Below are 20,635 nucleotides of genomic sequence, written 5' to 3'. Positions count from 1 at the left end.
GGTAGCGTTGTCCGACTGGACCTGTACCGGGTGACCCTGGAGAAACCGATGTGCCTGCTGGAGAGCATTGAAGACCGCACAGAGTTCCAAGATATTGATTGGAAGCTCCGCTTCTGTCGGAGTCCACCTGCCCTGGAACAGATGTGGACCTGAAACTGCTCCCCAGCCCCGAAGACTGGCGTCCGTTGTCAACAGGACCCAATTTGGAATCCAGAACGGATGTCCCTCGCTGAGGTGGGTCGTCTGTAACCACCAAGCAAGGGACAGGCGAACCTCCGGGGTGAACACAATCGTCTGGGACTTCAGAGACTGAGGCAGCCCGTTCCACTTTGACAGTATCAGGTGCTGCAGAGGTCTGGAGTGAAACTGGGCATATTCCACCATGTCGAACACCGACACCATGGAGCCCAGTAACCTCATCGCCGAGTGTAGAGACACCTGGCGGCTGTGCAGACAACTGCGCACCCTTGACTGTAAAGCAGAGATCTTTTCCTCCGTCACGAAGATCTTTTGCTGTCCCGAGTCCAATAAGGCTCCAAGATGCAGAATCCTCCGAGACGGGATTAGAGTGGACTTCTGCCAGTTGATTAACCAGCCGTGCCATTGCAGCAGGGCAATGGTCAGGTCCAAGTGGCGTAACAGGAGCTCTGGAGATCCCGCCACCAATAACAGGTCGTCCAAGTACGGCAACATGCGGACTCCCTGCAGCCGCAGAGAAGCCGCCATGACCGCCATCACCTTGGTGAAAACACGTGGTGCTGTCGCCAGGCCAAAAAGTAACGCCCGAAACTGGAAGTGGTCGCTGCGGATTGCAAACCTGAGGAACTGTTGATGGCGCAAAAGAATAGGGACATGCAGGTAAGCGTCCTGTATGTCCAATGACACCATGTAGTCCCCCGGTTCCAGCGCCAGAATGATGGACCGTAGGGTCTCCATCCGAAACTTCGGTACCCGCAAAGACTTGTTGAGTGCTTTGAGGTTGAGAATCGGACGATACGACCCATTGGGTTTCTGTACCAAAAAAAAAAGATTTGAATAGAAACCCTGGCCCCTCTGGGAGAATGGAACAGGCACTATAACTCCAGCCTGGAGCATAGTGTGCAATACCTTCCGCAGCTCCGTAGCCTTGTTCCGGTCTGATGGTAGACCCGTGGTGAAGAATCGAGCCGGGGGTCTGTGCCGGAAGGAGAGGGCGTACCCGTGGGAGACCACCTCCAGAACCCAAGTGTCTGTCGTAGTGACCGACCAACACTGGGCGAACTGCAGCAGGCGGCCTCCCACCAAAGGGAGGCCCGGACCGTCAGGCCGCAGGCTTGTCATCTGGCTTGGGGGACGGACGTCTGGTACTCCATGCCTGCTTCCGGGGCTTGACCGATTTCCTAGGGCCAGCCTGACGAGGAAATGACTGTGGTTTGGGCCTGCCCTGGGCCCTAGATGACCGAAAGGACGATGGTCCAGAACCAGAAGGAGCAGCGGCCGACGGGAGACAAGCCGATTTGGCTGCCGCCAGCGTGGCCACAATCTTATCCAGATCCGGACCGAAGAGAACTTCTCCGGTAAACGGCAAGGCTTCCAGACCATTCTTGGAATCTGCGTCCGCCTTCCAGGATCGCAGCCACAAGGTGCGACGAGCAGCTACCGCTGCTGAAGAAATTCTAGACACCAGAGTACTAATGTCTAGAGCCGCATCGTTGATGCAAGTGGCCAAATCACGGAGATTGCCAATCAACTCTGCCTGTTCGGCCGGACAGTCGGAATCAAACGAAGCCTCTAATGAATCCGCCCAGCGCTCCATCGCTCTGGCAACCCAGCAAATGGCCATAGCCGGCCGTGCTGCCCCCCCCCCGCAAGGGAATAAGCGGACTTCAGGCAGATTTCCACCTTGCGGTCCGTAGCATCCTTAAGGGAGGACATGGATGGCATCGGCAATGTGGCACTACGGACAAGACGGGTCACGTGAGAATCCACCTGTGGAGGGGATTCCCACTTAGCAAAATAATTATCCGCGAACGGATAAGCCACCGCCAGGCGTCTCTGCGGCTGGTATCTTTTGCCAGGCTGTTTCCACTCCTCCTCTAAATGGTCCACCAACTGACCCGAAAGAGGAAAGACTGTGGCATCGCCCTTCACATCTTTGAAAAAGGCATACTTAGATTTAGCCGCTGGGGGAACTTCGTCCTCAATCACCAAGGCTGTGCGGACCGCCCGAATAAGTCCAGGAATATATACTTTGGACTTAGCATCAGCGTCCTTAGTATGGAGAGGTTCCTGATCGTAAGGATCCAGAATCTCCCCATCATCAGACGTCCCTTCGTCATCCTCATAAGGAGCGGACAGAGACGCCACCGGCCGTTTATGAGGCCGCATCACAGACTCCCCTTGCAATACATCCGACAAGTGCTGTACAGAACTCGTCAGGGAGTTAACCCACGCTGGCTCCTGAGAAACCGGGAGCGGGGAAATAGGGAGACTGTGGGGTACCACCAATTGTCATGGGAAACCCTGCATGGGTGACGACACCACAGACTGCTGGGACAAACCCATCGGAGTAAACGCGGGCTGCGGAGCTAACTGGCCCACTAAAGCTGTTAGCGCCTGAGCGAAACAAGCCCAGGGCGGCTCCTGTACCGGTGCTGTAACCGTAAGAGGCCGCGCCATGGACAAACACTGCCGGCAAAGGTCCTCCGCACTACCCTCCCCCTCCGCTAACGGTACTTTACACGTGGTACACTGTAGCCGGAGGGAAAAATCACTTTCAGACATGATGGCACCACGTATGTGACCCCTCTCACCAATTATATATTAAATAGGCGAGAGACCACCCTGCAGCACCGCACCGCAAGGGCTTAGCAGAAAGAACAGGGACAGTAATAAAGCTGACAGTTTAGAGAAGAAAAGTTACAGGCAGCGCTAGCACAGTCACATACAATGCAAAGAAAATCAATTCCTGCACTAACAGCGCTGATCACTCAACTACACAGACACAGGGCCTGGTAGGACACAGCGCTGCATACACAGACCTGACCACAGCGGAGGAGAGGTATGCGGGGGGACCCAGACCACGATGCTTCCGTCCAGTGCTTCCAGCAGCGTTCACCATGCGTTGGAGAAGATGGCCACCGAGGAGCAGAGAGGAGGCTGGCCTGGGGGAGGAGCGCTGACACAGGGCCAGTCAGCACAGTGCAGAGAGGGCTGTGTGCAGCAGGGGAGGCGCCGGGTGTGAGACAGGGAAGGCGCACTCCCCTGGCATGCATTTAACCCCTGGGACGCCGCAGCGCTACCGCTCTGCTGCGGTCCGCTGTCCCAGGGGGTAGTGGAAGCGCAGGTTGGTCGCCTGGCTCCACGCTGCAGCCAGTCCCCAGGGAGCCCCCTGCCTGGGGACTTAGGACCATGTGATCAGCGGGGACCCACCGCGGGACCCCGCTGCTTACCTCTGTCCCCCTTGAATCCGGCCATGGTCCGGAACATCTGGGGTCACCGCTAGCTGTGACCCCAGATGCCCACCAGCATCCCCGGATCAGTACCGGCGTTCTGGTACCAGCGGGGTGTAGGGAAGACAGCATGGACGTCAGGACTGACTGTCCATGCTGTTCATCCAGATGTGCAGCCACAGCTGCATGAAGAAAAAGCTTCAGGGGCTCTTCTAGCCCCCACTCCAACAGGTGCACCCGACTCCGGCCGGGCACCAAACTAAACTGAGGTGCCTTGGCTCGGGGGCGGGGTATAGAAGGGGGACCCAGTGCATCCTGGGAGGCTGAAAGCTTAACTCTTTGGTGCCCTGCGACTGACGTCACACCTATACCCCAAGGTATCCTGTGGATACCCTATGGACCCTGAAGTAGAAATAGGATCTCTTCTGACGGGAAGGACACTGGGTAGATACATGACATGGTAAAGTATTTATGCGTATGATGACTAGAGAGTACATACAGTACGGCATGCTCAGCATCACACCTGTCGTGACTGTTTGCACTGGAAGACCAGGGGTGTGGTCTGACAGACTGCACTGGAATGGTGCTGCAAGGACTTCACTATAGCGGTAAAGGCCGGAGAGTTCTGGAAATCTGTTCTGACAGGAATTGGAACGGCACGGTTAGGTGGGGACTGGGACCTGATCCGACAGGGACTGCACTGGAACAGCATTGCTCTGCAGGGACAATGATATGTTCTTCTAGGGACTGCACTGCAATGGCACTGCTGTGAAGGGACTGAGTTCTGCTCTTACAGGGAATGCGTTGCAATGGCACTGCTCTGAGGGGAATGGGACCTGTTCTTACAGGGGGGGGGGGATGTAGCCATGTGACCGCCGGTCACAATCTGACAGCGGAATGCCGGCTTGAGATTTATGAATGGCGTCGAAATACCGAAGCCCATCATAATCCCGACGCCGAGAACGCCATCCCAAACAAAGCTAAGTCCGGGGCGCCCTTAGCGCCCGCTGCTCTGGGAGTACTGGGAATTATTCTAATAGTGATGGCACTGCTCTGGGAGGACTGGGAATTATTCTAATAGTGAAAGCACGGCTCTGGGAGGACTGGGATTTATGCTGGTAGTGATGGCACTGCTCTGGGAGGACTGGGATTTATGCTGGTAGTGATGGCACTGCTCTGGGAGGACTGGGAATTATGCTGGTAGTGATGGCACTGCTCTGGGAGGACTAAGATTTAGTGGTCTATTTACTAAGCAGTGTTAGGAGACAGAGTGAAAAGTGATGAGAAAGTGATAAGGTGCCAGCCAATCAGCTCCTGTCATTTTTTCAAACACAGCCTGTGAGATGACAGTTGGGAGCTGATTGGCTGGCACCTTATCACTTTTCACTCTGGTCTCCTAACACTGCTTAGTAAATAGACCCCTTAGTCTGATATCAATGGTACTGCTCTGGGAGGACTGGGATTTATGCTGGTAGTGATGGCACTGCTCTGGGAGGACTGAGATTCAGTGCTCTCCCCAGAATTTTTTTTCCAGCCGGGTGGCATCAAGAAGTAGCTGGGTGGGGGCCTTCGTAATAAAAAAATGTTTTAAACCCTGACGATATGATTTAAACTTGAAATAACATTTTATATATTAATTTTCCTCTTCTTGTTAGGGGCCCAGTCATCTGATTATGAAAAAGTTGTAAAGTCTGTAGGATCTTGTCCTTTTATACAGCTCCCAGATACTGTCCCCACTATGCAGGCTCCCAGAGTGCCGGGTGGTAGGCAGTTTCTTGCTGGGTGGTGCACCCGCCAAAAACAGCCTGGGGAGAACACAGAGATTTATTCTGATATCGATGGTACTGCTCTGGGAGGAGTGGGATTTATTCTGATATCGATGGTACTGCTCTGGGAGGAGTGGGATTTATTCCGATATCGATGGTACTGCTCTAGGAGGAGTGGGATTTATTCCGATATCGATGGTACTGCTCTGGGAGGAGTGGGATTTATTCTGACAGTGATGGTACTGCTCTGGGAGACCTGGGATTTATGCTGGTAGTGATGGCACTGCTGGGAGAGCACAGAAATTGGTTATAAAAAGACTTCACTAGAAAAAGTAAAAGGTGGGTACACTGTATGATATATCGGCTGATCTTGCAATCCACGATGGATCGCAATGTCCATCGTATAGTGTGTAAGGGCAAAATCATCCAATTCATTGCTTTGAGATTTGGGTGGCTGCATCATCCCATCAGATGGGACAATTCCACGGACGACGTGGAGTTACATGAAGCATGTAACGATATATCACATTGTCGTATGGCAGATTGTGCAGTATGTATAGTGATGTGATAAAAATTTTCGCCTGTTTTCCAGCAAAGTTTTTTGCCTCCTTAAACAATGCGCGCTCCCGTCTTTCGCCCTATTCAATTGCAAAACAGGCGAAAAAGCATGTGCGAATGCAGCGAACAGGACAGTTTTTTTGGGGGGGAAATCAGTCTGTACCCCTTAAAAAGCCTAAGTGACTCTGGGAATCAATATAGAAATGTATTAATAGACGAAGTATTTTAGCTTCTTAAATTGAGTCAAAGGGCTGTTATTTGCATATTAGCATAAGTGTGGAAAAATGATAAAAAGCTATTTCTTTTGGGAAAAATTATTGTTGTAGATAAATTTGGGGTTCATGTAAAGGGGTACTAGTATATTCTCTATAAAGTGCATTATAAAAAAGTTTCAAAATACTCCCACTGCAGCCTCCAGCAATCCTAAAAACACCTGTCCCATCCATACAGCCCCCAAATACCTGTATGCCCATTATCCAACACTTTTTTTCACCCCAGAATTTACGTGTTTTTTTAAGGTGTATTTCGAAATGTTTTAAATATTTTTGGCCTAATTAGTCTTTGGGGGGGAGGGGGGGGGGTGGTCCAAAAGGGTTCTGAACCAACCCCCCCCAAATTTTTAGGCAAAAATAGGGATTTTGCACATCTTTTCTCCTGCCTTTGGGTGGAGAAACTTTTTCACCTGTTTTAGCCGATGGAGTTTTCGCAAGTTTCATTATTTCACTGAATTATTAACTATTAATGTGTATACTCAATGCTGCACTGAAAGGACATAAAAGGCTAACCCAGGCACATACCCAGCTACAGGACAGCAGAAGCTGCTTATGCAGCTGAAGGAAGATCTTTCCCAGGAATATATTAGTGTAATGTAGCAGTGCAAGCTTCCATTAGGTAGGTAATTGCATTAGTGCTATGCGGCATCTCCCTGTGCAGTGTGCTGTGCCTTCCTCCCACACTACCATTGTACACATAGGGGGGCCAGATCTATACTACTACTATGCTGCCCATCTGTGCTCATTCCACAGTCAACAGGAAGGATACACCATTCATCACAGAGAATGGAGATGACAAACCAGAGAGCACTACAAGCTGCATCCTTAGTTCATTGGGTCTGATTCACTACGGATCGCTATTGCAGCTGCGATTACGCACGTAGGCCCACTGCGAAAATATGCTAATGTTTGCAATCTAAATGCCATCGCAGCCTAACCATAAGGACGCCCTCATCCCTTTACTCACATCTGTAATACTTAGCAAAATAGCGAAACCATCGGTAACATCGAGTACCATCGCAGCCTCACGCACACTTGCACAAGGTCTGACCTTACTTAGAAATTGCTAACCTCGTCGCACGCAGTGGGAGCTCAAGCTACGTAGGGCATCGCAGTGGCTAATTTATGCATGCCCCTGTTAACGGCGTTCAAACGCACTGACACGCCTGCGTTTCGCCGACCACCCCCAAATGGTCACTACCTGTCCCTCACACTGCGATGGGTCTGTGTAGTCCCTTGCAGTGTGATCACAGAGGAGCCTTCGTGCACTGCGATGCATGGGCAGTACGCAACAATCGCCCCGTCTGCGTGCGTAATCGCAGTTGCAATCGGTAACGAATCAGGCCCATTATCCATTCGTGTCTACTATAATGCAAGTTTACCCAATAGCTGTGTTTGATTAATTTTCAGAACAAGGCATGTAAGGTAGTGAGCACTTATAGGATCATATAGCCTTGAACAGCTTTTTACTATTGACCTATTGTATACCATCTGGAATGGGTATGAAATACATCACTACGATTCCCGTCAGCGGCAGCCCGACAGGAGCAGAGTGCGAAGCAGTGGAAGCCCGACAGCGCTGGAAATCCCGATCGTGGATAGGCAAGTATCCAATAACCTACCCTAACCCTCCTTAGGGGTGCCTAACCCTAACTTCCCCCCCCAAGTGCCTAACCCTAATCCCCCCTCTAAGTGCTAACTTACCTAATCCCCCCTCTAAGTACTAAGTAACCTAACCCCCTAACCCTGACCCTCCTTAGGGGTGCCTAACCCTAACCCCCCCCCCCCCCCAAGTGCCTAACCCTAACCCCCCCCCTTCCCCGCTGACTAAATCTAAGTCCCCCGAGGGGGGGGGTGCCTAACCCTAAGTCCCCCCCGAGGGGGGTGCCTAACCCTAACCCTAACCCTCCCGGGGGGTGCCTAACCCCAAGTCCCCCCCGGCAAGCCCTAAACCTAACCCTCCCCCCCCCGCGGCTGTCCGCTCGCGGCGCCCGGCATCACTACGATCGTGATGCCGGGCGCCGGTCTCCCGGCGTCGTGGAAATGCGGGTGTCTACATCTAGACGCCCGGCATTTCACCCTTGCCGGGATAAGACAGTCGGGAAGCCGGCTGCCAGTATTTAGGCAGTCGGCTTCCAGATTGCTTCCCTACTATCTAGACCTAACAAAATAAACATTCAAAATACCTGTTTATACATTACCCTAAATGGAGTAATGTGTTCTGCTTTTATGGTGATTACAACACTTAAATAAAGCTTGTTTAAAACTACTGGAAATAAAACCCTAAGGCAACACACACCTGACCACAAAATTAAATTAATTAAAATAAACTTTACTTGTACATCACAATTGTACAAATGATCATGTATTTTTCAAAATCTCTCCGATGGTCACATAATATGGCCACCAGTTACAGACTGAGGTCTCAGAATGTCTTGTGAAGACATAAGAGGGGGGGGGGGGGAGAACTACATTAAGCACTGCAGATAGAGCCCAGAGGGGCATTCCAAAGCCTCGCTGCTCAATATATCATATGACTGTGTCAAGGTAGTCCATGATACCGTGCAGAATTCAAAATCTTAAACGCAGCCTGAAGAAACAAGACAGGGAACACAGTCATTACTTTTATTTTGAATATGCTAGGTATATTAATATAATGATACATATATTGTTGTAATAAACGAAGCATGAGATACCACTCAGGACAAACATAACATTCATTTACCCTGCCAAATTAGTTACGCTAAAAATAAAGATCTTATTTACGAATTATACAATCTTACATGCCTCCACTTTGAGAAGTCCATTCAAGCTTGCGCCATCTACTGTCCAAATTAGATTGTATTACGTATGAAGTTCATCTTAATTAAATAATTGATATGGCAGCTACCACTCGTCTGATGGTGCAGAATCTATGCCATAACATAATCTCAACTGTAAAGAAATTGGCTGCATAATATATGAAAGAGGCTCAGACAGGAGGGCAAAACCTGCGTTTGGAGTGGACAACTGTGCTGCCTGCAAGATGGTCAGATGTGAACGGTGTTTGCAAAAGAAAATAGCGCTGTTAACCCAGAAAACTGCGTACGCAGAAATGAAAGGTTTCCCCACCATTCTCCGTCTCCCAGCTGCAGAGCATGTAACTTTGGCAAGTAATGCATGTCTAAAAATGACCCATCTTGATAGCTCAGTGCACAAAAATCTCATTAAAAGGGATGTTGTCTGCTTGAGTTACTGCGCACACACGAGCGGCGCACAGTAAAACCCTTATGTTTTAGAACAAGGCTTGCTCTGTAGCAAATGTTCTATTTATCAAGTGATACAAGCATGAAACGGCAACGTGGGTGAGAGACCGCATCCATTCTCCAGGTCAGTGAACATTTAAACACAAGAGTGATTTAGGTCACAGCTTACAAAGAGGAGCTCATTAACACAGGTGAGAAAAACGTGTTTACAACCAATCGCTATTAATTGCGCCTCTTGGAAAGATCCACTTGGCACATGTAACCGATTCTATCTCAGGAAGGGACTCGGGAAAAAGAAATAAGAGGTTTAGCAATTCAGCTGCTGATATCGTGGCACCAGCAGCAAACATACACTAAAGCTGGGGCAGACAAAGTAATGTAGATTTACATTACAGCGCCAATCAACTTCCATCGATAAAACGGACACCTAAAAATGTATGCGCCATCAGTAATTTCTTTATTAGGCTACATGGGAATCCTCCAGGACTGCGCTATAGTACATACATAAGGCAGTAGTATTCACGGTGCACAAACACAAGGCTGGGCCCTTACATCGGTCAGAGCTGCTATAATGAAATAAAAATGGCTTATTATAGCCCAAAATTAAAAGGTAACTGTGAGCTGTAATAGAAAACAGGACATCACTATCCTATAAGCAGCTAAAACACAAAACAATGTAAATTTGATTTACATTTTTCCAAATTAAAAGATAAATACACAGAACTGAATGACAAACAGAAGTGGTAAGTGACATTATTAATCAATATCTGCATCCAATTACGCCAAGCTAAGATTGTCTGGCTCTAATTATAGACTCAATATGAAAAGAAAACCAACAGCGTAAAGTACACTGGGAGATGCAGCCAGCTGAGGACAGACCAGGTCAACCACCACAGTTTATTACAAAAAATTAAAAAGAACAATTAATAAGATATTAATACAGGTTCTAAAGAAACACAGAGCACCTTCATTATGGGAAGTAACCAGCACACCATTATAATAAGAGCCAGGAGAGTTGTCAGCACGGACAAACACAACCCACCTTATGTGGTTAAGCAATTAGGTATATTGTGGCAGATGTATGAAGCTCTGGGAAGCGATAAAGTGCAGAGTGATAAAGTGCAGAGTGATAAAGTGCAGAGTGATAAAGTGCAGAGTGATAAAGTGCAGAGTGATAAAGTGCAGAGTGATAAAGTGCAGAGTGATAAAGTGCAGAGTGATAAACGACCAATCAGCTCCTGTAATTTTTCAAACACAGCCTGTGAGATGACAGTTGGGAGCTGATTGGCTGGCACCTTATCACTTTTCACTCTGTCTCCTAACACTGCTTAGTAAATAGACCCCACAGCCTGTAACAAGACAGTTGGGAGCTGAGTGGCTGGTCGTTTATCACTCTGCACTTTATCACTTTCCAGAGCTTCATACATCATGTGGAGGAAAGGCAACTCTTGAATGAACGGTTCGTGGATTCTGTTGAATCAGGCATTACATTTCCCATACTGAATAGGCACTTGCACCTCCTGACAATTGTTTGCTGCTAGCCCTAACACATGCCCCCCTCAAACATGTTTTTAATAATTGAGTATTTACCTTTACCCAAGTAGACGGCTACGTCCAGCCAGACCGGGATCCTGGCAGTTGAGAGGTAGCAGCCGCACTTAAAGAGGTGATTTAAAGAGAATTTGGTAAATATCCCACATCATCTTCTGCCTGATTCCTATGAACCAGCGAGGCATGTAGTGAGAGACGCACCATTCTATATCTGCCCAATACAACCGAGGCCTGGACTTACACTTTGGTGGGGGCATCCCAAAACGTCTTCACTCTGCTAGTCAGTGGTCTGGGGCCACAAGTGTAACTTCTATGTGACATATTTTGAAAAGATCTGCATGTAAGTATTTACCCTGAGGTTACTGTAAGGCCTGTACAGTGTATGGTAGAGGACACCGCTGTCTATACACTTGTCTTTGAGCTGCGCTAGGACTGTAAAGCTTTATATTCGGTACTGGTGATGTGGCTGTGGGTAGCGTGCATTGTCCTAAAACCCCCAGGCTATCGGATCACTTCAAGAGATGGATACAAAAGACCTTGACTGGTAGTGAATCGTAACTGCATATTACCATCTCTTAGTGTAAACCATCCACCACCTGCACGAAGCTACTCAATGAGCAGGCAGACAAACCTATTCTATCTGGTGCCCTTCTACTTTACCAACGTATTAATGTCAGCCACTGTTCCAGCCGATGGGGATACATGCCTGCACCTTAAGGTGCCCATACATATGCAACGGATCGTCGTAATGCAGTGATGCGATCGGAAATTTCCGATCACCCACCATCGATGTTCAGCGATCCATCGCCGGATCGCTGACATTTGACATGTTAAATGTCCCCAATTTCACGATCGCGATCGTCTAAATCCAACATGTTGGATTTCTGTGATCCTGCGATGCCGGGTTGCAGCATCGCGGCAATCCGTTGGAGATGTATGGGCCCATTACCGTAGATCAAAAAATTTGGTTTCACGCCAATCTCTGTGCAATGGCCGTATCAGGGCTTGGAAGGTATACCCCAAACACCTGCCTCCAACAATTTTACTGAACCCCAGCCTGCCCCTTAGCAGCTTTCCACTTCAGTAGTGACAAGGAACTAGTTGGCGGGGAGTTAAGTCGGCTGAGTCTGAAAACCATGGGAACTGACAAACTAGGGGAGGTCCTCTCAGGACTTGCTGCTTTTGAGAAACAATCTCAAGCAAAATTAAAGTTGGAAGCAGCTTTCTGCTGTGTTGCCTTAAAGGAGGGGAACAGACGCTCGCTCTGTTTGTTTGACGTAAACTAAGAGGCAAAAGATAAAACAGTTGTGTGTGGGACCTATTGCAGCCATTGTGGACTCCAATGAATAGTGCAGCCAAGGTCACTCAGCTCTGGTGTGTAAGTTCAACTCCACCAGTGACATCCAAAACCACATTTGGAGTGAAGTTGCATTATGAGGTTTAAACCCCCCCCCCCCCCCCCCCAAAACAGCATTTCCAATATGTTTTTCACAAAGTAATTGCATAAAAAAAAATCATAACAATGGGTCAAAGATGTCTAGATTGGGCCACTAATGCGTTCTATCATTAAGTATATTTACATTTTTTTAGAATGTGGCACAACTTATGTGTTACCAGCGATCGATTGATTGTACTGGAGAAAGTGGAATGCATAAAAAGCGCACAGAAAACACTTTAAAAAGCCATCGCTAACATCTCAGGCGCACATCGGTTATCGCGCATTTTTACCCATCTATACAAAGAGAAGAGAGCCCCAAACACACTGCAATTAGCAGCGTAAAATCATGATGGGTGTTTGAAGGTCATGTTATTATCCACTGGGGAATATGAAATTAAATATCAGAATATTATAACCAAATAAGAACACACACTGATACGTTTTTGAAAATCAAAATTGGTTTCTCATACTGTAACAAACTGTTTCCAGCAGAATAACTGGGGGTCAGCCGGCAGAAACGAGGTGGGACAAATGTTTGGGTTTGAGGATGAGCTTGTGATAGACAACACAAGCCGATGAGATAACATGAAAAGCAGCTAATGTACAGTAAGTGGGCCACTGGAGACAGACTGCAGAAATTGTTCCTTTGTGTACGGGCACAGACAGTACAGAACATACGGGCAACTGAACGCGGACAGATCCCGGCAGCCGCCACAAGTGTGCCCTTGATGGAATAACAGAGTAGACAGACCTAATTGAAATGCTAGAACAAAACTACATATATTTCCAGACAGAATCTAATGACCTAGATGGAGTTCGCTTCAAATTGTTTTTTTTAGAAGTAATGCTTCACTGTTTGCTCTCTTCGTGAATATTGATAAAATCATTCTCCACAGAATTGATATATAATCTGATCTTGTAATTAAAGACATTCAGTGCATGAAACAGGACAACAAACATTGTGTGTAATACTTTGCTATAAGAACACGGTGTATATAATGGGTCACGTCATCTCACAGATAGTGGTTATCACTAGGCAGACATTTTATTAACGTTATTTTATATAGCGCACACATATTCCACAGCGCTTTACAGAGGAGTATTTGGTCATACACATCGATCCCGACCCCAGTGGAGATGACTATATAATATTGCTTGCCACACAATAGGATTAACTATAGTCAGTATATTTTGGGATTTGTGGGAAGAAACAGCAGTACCCGGAAGACACCCACGCAGGCATGGAGAGAACATATAAACTCCACACAGTTAGGACTATGGTGGGAATCAAACCCAAGACATCAGTGCTGTGAGGCAGTAATGCTAACCATTACGTCATCCGTGCTGCCCAGACATCTGCATCTCCCCCAATTCATAGAGACAAACATCAAAATGGGAAGCTGAATAAGACCGCACAGGGCAGGAGGCTGTATACAAATTAGCTGGAGGAGGAGTAACATTTCGCAATAAGAAACTTAGGATAGACTGTACAATGCAAATAATGGTGAATAACAGGATAACAGGACATGTGCACCAGGAAGAGGGAGTGTGAGCATAGGAGGTAAAATGTGTTAACGTTTTGATCACAAAGGTGATAAAGATAAGAATATTGTGATAAACAACACGCATTGGGATGTAAACAATTTAAATAAAGATGGTCTCTATCACACAAAGCAGGTTAAGAGGTAGAACCAGACAGGATCACATTCTCTTCTTGCAGCAAAGTTTCCAGGTAGACTGTTCACCTCCTGTATAACTATACTAATTTTAACGCACACCTGCAATAAGCAGACAATATTACATCGCCACACTCCACAAGACTGAATTTGCATGGGCTACAGAGACTCCACTATAATCTCATAACCACAAAGGTCTGCAACTAAATTCTTAAAACAAATAGCATACAAATCAGCATTTCATTGGTTTAATTCAAACTGCACTTCTGAATGCTGGATAATTAGCTAGTGCAAAAATAATTACCATTGTATACAAATGACACATCTGAATAGTGACTAATTAACGAGTGCAAGGATGGCATAAATGGTGCAGAGAGGATTGCTGCAAAATTGCACATTACTACCCTGAACGTCTGAGGACCAGCAAGACTTAAAAAGATTTGCTTTTGCCCAGAGCTTATGTGTGAATGACTTTACCACTAGGTGGTGCCGTCCCCCGCAGTCACCATCAGAATCCTACTCCCATGCATACTGAATTCACCTGTGCTGGAATAATTGAACACAGGTCATCTCAAGAAACAAATTTATGTTTGTGAGTAACTATTTCCCAGATGAGTGAAGCCAGGCTGGCATCGGACACATGATGCCAGCTACAGATGCTCCAAAAAGCCCTGCCTCCGTCCTCTGCCTGCAGCGCCTCCAAAACGTCAGCAGCATCATATGAAGTATTTTTACGTTTTCTGGAAGTTTAAAAACTGGCGCCTGCCACTATCTTACTGGGAGAAAGAAAAGAAAGATTCACCAAAAATTAAAAACTCAGTGGTCAGACAGTAACATTTCCGCTTATTAGCATAAGTTGCATTCAAGGTGTCTCAATGTACTATATTCTATACTAGACAAGCAGTCACTATCAGGCACGCAAATGGATTTTAGACGTCCCTTATCTACTGTAATTTTCACAGCTCTTTTCTCTATCCTCTTGGTAGATGCGAGTGAACTAGGTCTGTTTGTGTTCGAATGAAGGTGTTTGTCACATGCTGTAGGATTCCTTGTTTGAGGCACAGTACGAGGATTGCAGGAAGATGGTGAGAAAGATACTGTGCATGCCCCGAACGCTTTCTTCCTGTGGGTGGGGGTGCACAAACATTGCGCACGAGCCCCCTCCCCGGCCAAAACACCCCTGTTTTTAAACATAGTTGGCAACTTCTCACCACTCATTTCTATATCCCCAAAATATTATATTCTTCTGCATCTAGTGTCACTTTGCATGTGCGGATAACTGCTCAGTGTTGCTTCTATTAAGTATGCTGGGAATAACCTGCTCTGTGCTTATGGTAAACCGCACAGCGCAAGGTCTGATGTTCTGTTTGCTGGTTGTTATCTTAACACCTAGCAATGCGATATATGCATAAAACATTGTTCCGCAGTTATATACCTTGTTTATCTGGTCTTTGGACCAACCTAAACACCCTAAACAGTACCCTTGTTGCCACTGGAAATGCTGGAAGTAGCTCTCCGGACCGTTATAAGCAGGGAAACGACACAGAATAGCCAGTATGCGTCCAGGTTAGCTGCTACAAATCTATGTGTCTGGCTTATGCATAGCTCCAAATATGGAACATTATTTCCATTTTTATGTTCTGAATACGGAAAGCATTAGCTTAGTTAGCTCAAAAGTCCCCCCCCCCCCCACAAATAATAACTGGAAGTGAAAAAATAAATAAAACACAAACGTGAATTTGTTGCCCAGGCTCCATAATCTGTGTACCAGCATTGTTTTGCAAATTTATACAAGTTTGATTGAATATTAGTGGGAAGATCAGGTGCAAGGTTACGGTGGAGGCTTTGAAGGAAAACAATAGGGGCTTTGTTTGTATGCTTTCTTCTTATTAAGCACAGGATACATTTCAGCCAGAAAGAAGCAGCACATCAGCAGTCAGAGGGAAGGTGCACGAATTGCTCGGCACAATACACAGCAGAATAGAAGGAGCCGGTACAGTGGTAAAACCAAAGCGGAGATTCTTCAGAGATTGCAAGACGGCATCTGCCGCCGAGACTTTGGGAGCTGCATTTCATGTGTAGCTAGAACACAGCTCATTTATTAACTTATTTGATCAGCTCTGCAGAAACATACAGCTCCTGTGATAGCACGACGTACCTGCTCCAAGTCCATTGTGGTTTCTATCATTTCTTGAAATTTGGAGAAGTCAGCAGAAAGATCAGTGAGCGGGGTCACAAAGATGGCCAACAGCAGCATCTGGTGGGGCCCTTGAAATGAGAAAGACATTTTATTTGAATTTATGTTCAAGAGTGAATTCCGATTTCAGCTGTATTCAGTAATCTTGTACCAAAATAATTTGTACCTAATATCCTTCTCACTGCACAATGATAGAATTTATTTATAAAAGGGTCATTCCATGTGACTCACGTTACATTTCATGTTCATTTATAGAAGTTTAAATGCATCACACACGAAAATTAAGTTGAAAAAAAGTTTAAAAATATGACAATAATATATGGTGGAGGTAGTCATAAGTAATGCTTAGAAGCAGAGATAAATGTACTCTCTTAGTAGTTAGATGTTATTGTTTATATGTGTGACTCATGTTACAGCAGAATGGACACAAGAACTGAGGGGACACACAGTCAGGTGCATAAATATTGGGACATTGACAGAATTTTCATATTTTGGTCTCTATTCACCACAACAATGGCTTTGAAATTAAACAAACAAGATGTGCTTTAACTGCAGACTTTCAGATTTAATTTGAGGGTAATTACATCCAAATCAGGTGAACGGTGTAGGAATTACAACGGTTTCTATATGTGCCTCCCACTTTTTAAGGGGCCAAAAGTAATGGGACAAACTAAACAATCCTAAATCTAACTTTCACTTTTTAATACTTTGTTGCAAATCCTTTGCAGGCAATTACAGCCTGAAGTCTGGAACACATAGACATCACCAGACGCTGGGTTTCATCCCTGGTGATGCTCTGCCAGGCCTCTACTGCAAATGTCTTCAGTTCCTGCTTGTTCTTGGAGCATTTTCCCTTCAGTTTTGTCTTCATCAAGTGAAATGCATGCTCAATCGGATTCAGGTCAGGAGATTGACTTGGCCATTGCATAACATTCCACTTTTTAGCCTTAAAAAAAACTCTTTGGTTGCTTTTGCAGTATGCTTCGGGTCATTGTCCATCTACACTGTGAAGCGCCGTCCAATGAGTTCTGAAGCATTTGACTGAATATGATCATATAATATTGCCCGAAACACTTCAGAATTCATTCTGCTGATTTTGTCAGCAGTCACATCATCAATAAATACAAGGGAACCAGTTCCATTGGCAGCCATACATGCCCACGCCATGACCCTACCACCACCATGCTTCACTGATGAGGTGGTATGTTTTGGATCATGAGCAGTTCCTTTCCTTCTCCATACTCTTCTCTTCCCATCACTCTGGTACAAGTTGATCTTTGTCTCATCTTTCCATAGGATGTTGTTCCAGAACTGTAGTGGCTTTTTTTAGATGTTGTTTGGCAAACTCTAATCTGGTCTTCTTGTTTTTGAGGCTCACCAATGGTTTACATGTTGTGGTGAACCCTCTATATTCACTCTTGTGAAGTCTAATCTTGATTGTTGACTTTGACACATATACACCTACCTCCTGGAGAGTGTTCTTGATTTAGCCAACTGTTGTGAAGGGGTTTTTCTTCTCCAGGGAAATAATTCTTCTGTCATCCACCACAGTTGTTTTCCGTGGTCTTATGGGTCTTTTGGTGTTGCTGAGCTCTCCAGTGCATTCTATCTTTTTAAGAATGTTCCAAACAGTTGATTTGGCCACACCTAATGTTTTTGCTATCTCTCTGATGGGTTTGTTTTGATTTTTCAGCCTAATGGTGACTTGCTTCACTGATAGTGACAGCTCTTTGGATCTCATATTGAGAGTCGACAGAAACTGATTCCAAATGCAAATGTCACACCTAGAACCAACTCCAGACAGTTACCTGCTTAATTGATAATGAAATAATGAGGGAATAGCCCACACCTGTCCATGAAATAGCTTTTGAGTTGATAGTCCCAATAATATGCTATTGTCTTATATTTCTATCTATGCTGATTGCCTAGCAGTCATTTATAACCTTTATTTGAAGGTGCAATAAACTAATCTTTACAGTTATAGGTTATCGCCTTATGTCCCAGCAGAAGTATTAGAGCGCAGTTGTCATGTTTCTTTGTTTCTGCTAGTGAGGTTGACAATCACCTCTTTTTCACTGCTGCACTGATATCACTGCACAACAATGAAAAGGTTTCCGATGTGAAAGTAGTTCTAATTTGATTTCAGTATGCACAGAATGAATATGACATGTAAAACTCTGTTAGCTCTGAGTTCCGAGATCTAGCCCATTTATGACGATGTAGGGGTATTCCTAGTGACGTGGGCAGAATGGAGAGAATCTTACCAGCAATCTGCGTTCCGTGCAGAGGGGGCGGGGCCTAATGACCCAATTAAATGAATCAGTTATTTGTCCCCTCCCCTATTCAAATATATGCGATTCACGGAATTACCCACACAAGATAACTGTGGTGCACTGAGTGACAAGCATAGTGAGCGATTCCACCAAGACATTTCAGCAATGGAACAAAGATATCAGGGTAGGTGATCACTACTGTTGGACAGTGACAAGAGATGCCCCAGAAGAGGAGTACAAGCGACAAGCAAAGAGAAAGCACCCCCATGCATAGGCCACTATATTAGATAGTACTTTCGTATGCTGTATGTATGTTTCGTATGCTGTATGTTTCGTTGTGTGTTCTTATTTGTGATGATTGAATTAAAACTGTTATTTATTTTCTATCAAGAAAATATCAGATTTTAAAATAGCTTTTCACTATGACTATATTACTAAATGTACATACAGTATAGTGCAAGTAGCGTAGCTCAAAAAATACAGCTAGTAAAAACATTCTGAAATCATTTTAGTTTATCTTGACCTCAAATTAGTAATGTATGACTTTATTTTAGAAAGGAAACAAAGTAAAAGTATTAATTTGTTGTACAGTGTATTTGATTCTCCTGATTAGCGCTAGGTTATATGTGTGCGCTCATTTGAGGAATGAAATTCACACTAATAAATTAATCTGAGATAAGTCAGCTGGTAGCACCTCCTTTACATCGACATTGGTGGAACTTATAATAGGAGACATAATCGGCTTTGACCTGTGTGATCAACTATTATCATCATCATTTATTTATATGGCGCCACAAGTGTTCCGCAGCGCCTTACAATGTATGTAAAACAAATAGGTGACCAAAGACTTACAGTACAATACAGGACAAGTACATGGGTAATATACATAGCCACATTAGCGACCATAACACCCACATAAGCAGCAGAGCTTAAGCAACCAAGTGTTAGGCGCCCTAGTGGGGAGTAAGAAGTAGATGAAAGTAAAGTAGGGAGAAGCACAAGAGGGCATCCCTATAGCAATAATTACTTAAAAGGTATCGTATGCTGATATACAATCAGCATGATCAAATGAGTCTTTGAGCTGGCTTCTGAGCTTCCCAAGCAGATGTTTCCTTCAGAACACGCTGGGATTTATAATGGAGCCCCAGTCACAACTGCACGTAGACTTGTGACTGTGAAAAGCCTTTTTGTTTTTTATCCATCCTGGAAAATGGCTGTATTAATTATTTATAAATAGGGATGTACAGATCTGGTCTCGCTCCATTCACGCGAACAGGCTACAAACAAACACCAGTCTGGAAAGCCAGGAGCCTGTGAATGAAACCATCAGTGTCAAGAACGCTCTCGCAGAGACACAGAGAATGAGCTACTTGAAAAGGGCGTCAGAGTATGAAAAGGTACACACTGACGCCTGACAGGGGGATTGTGGGGTCTGAACAAACACAGCAGAAATCTCATTTATTAACGGTGTCCAAGTGGCAGCTCCAGACAGGTCTGACAAGGAAACACTCCGAGGCAATTTAGCAATTTATTATATTTTACTTTAGAAGGGGGGGGGGGGGGGGATACACTAAAATCAAATTTAAGCAGCTAATGTCCCTTCACCAGCTGTACACTACAAATCCCAGCATGCCTCCCAGCCGAACAGGAACAGGTCTCTGCAATCTACTTTACTCATCTGCTGATCCCAGGCATTGTAGCTCACGCCCAGTACACCTCATACATAAATACTTGTGGGGAAAAGTGAAATGGCGTTTTATTTTGCGGTGGAGCGGTAAGAGGAAAAAAAAAAACTTCACAAAACATCGGAGTTGGACTATTTGCCGCCTATGGGCCTAATTTGGAACGCACCTGCGTAATCGCACGCAAGGAAGCTGCGAAAATATGCTGTCTGCCACCGCTCAGCCCGCATAGACGCCCACTGCTGCCTTCTCACATCCGTAATACCTCGCAGTCCTGCGTATAAATCAGTAACATCGAAGCACATCAGCCTGTCGCAGAAATTGCAAGTCTCGTCACACGCAGTGAGTACTCAAACTGCGCAGGCGATCGCAGTGGCTAATTTATGCACGCCCGTGCAGCGCTGTTCAGGCATAAAGGCACGCCTGCGTTCCTCCCACCACTCCCCAGTCACCACCCCCAAACGCTGACATCCTGTCACTCACTCTGCGATGGATTCTTGTTTGCGTGCTCGCAGTGCGATTGCAGCGCACATGTGCAGTACGGTG

General features: G+C 45.8%; 1 protein-coding gene across 1 annotated transcript in view; it reads right to left on the bottom strand.

The window, feature by feature from the left end:
* MSH2 (mutS homolog 2) overlaps window positions 1-20,635 on the bottom strand; it is a 174,892-nt gene that overhangs the window by 61,893 nt on the left and 92,364 nt on the right. Inside the window, exon 8 of the mRNA XM_088450684.1 lies at window positions 16,096-16,205. Coding sequence (XP_088306810.1) covers window positions 16,096-16,205 — 110 coding nt within the window. The remainder of the gene's footprint in view (window positions 1-16,095; window positions 16,206-20,635) is intronic.

The sequence above is a fragment of the Taudactylus pleione genome, unplaced genomic scaffold (genome assembly GCF_031769625.1).
Source record: "Taudactylus pleione unplaced genomic scaffold, aTauple2 ptg000522l, whole genome shotgun sequence".
NCBI lineage: Eukaryota > Metazoa > Chordata > Amphibia > Anura > Myobatrachidae > Taudactylus > Taudactylus pleione.
Note: the sequence above shows the minus strand (reverse complement) of the source record. Positions and strands in the feature narration are given on the sequence as shown.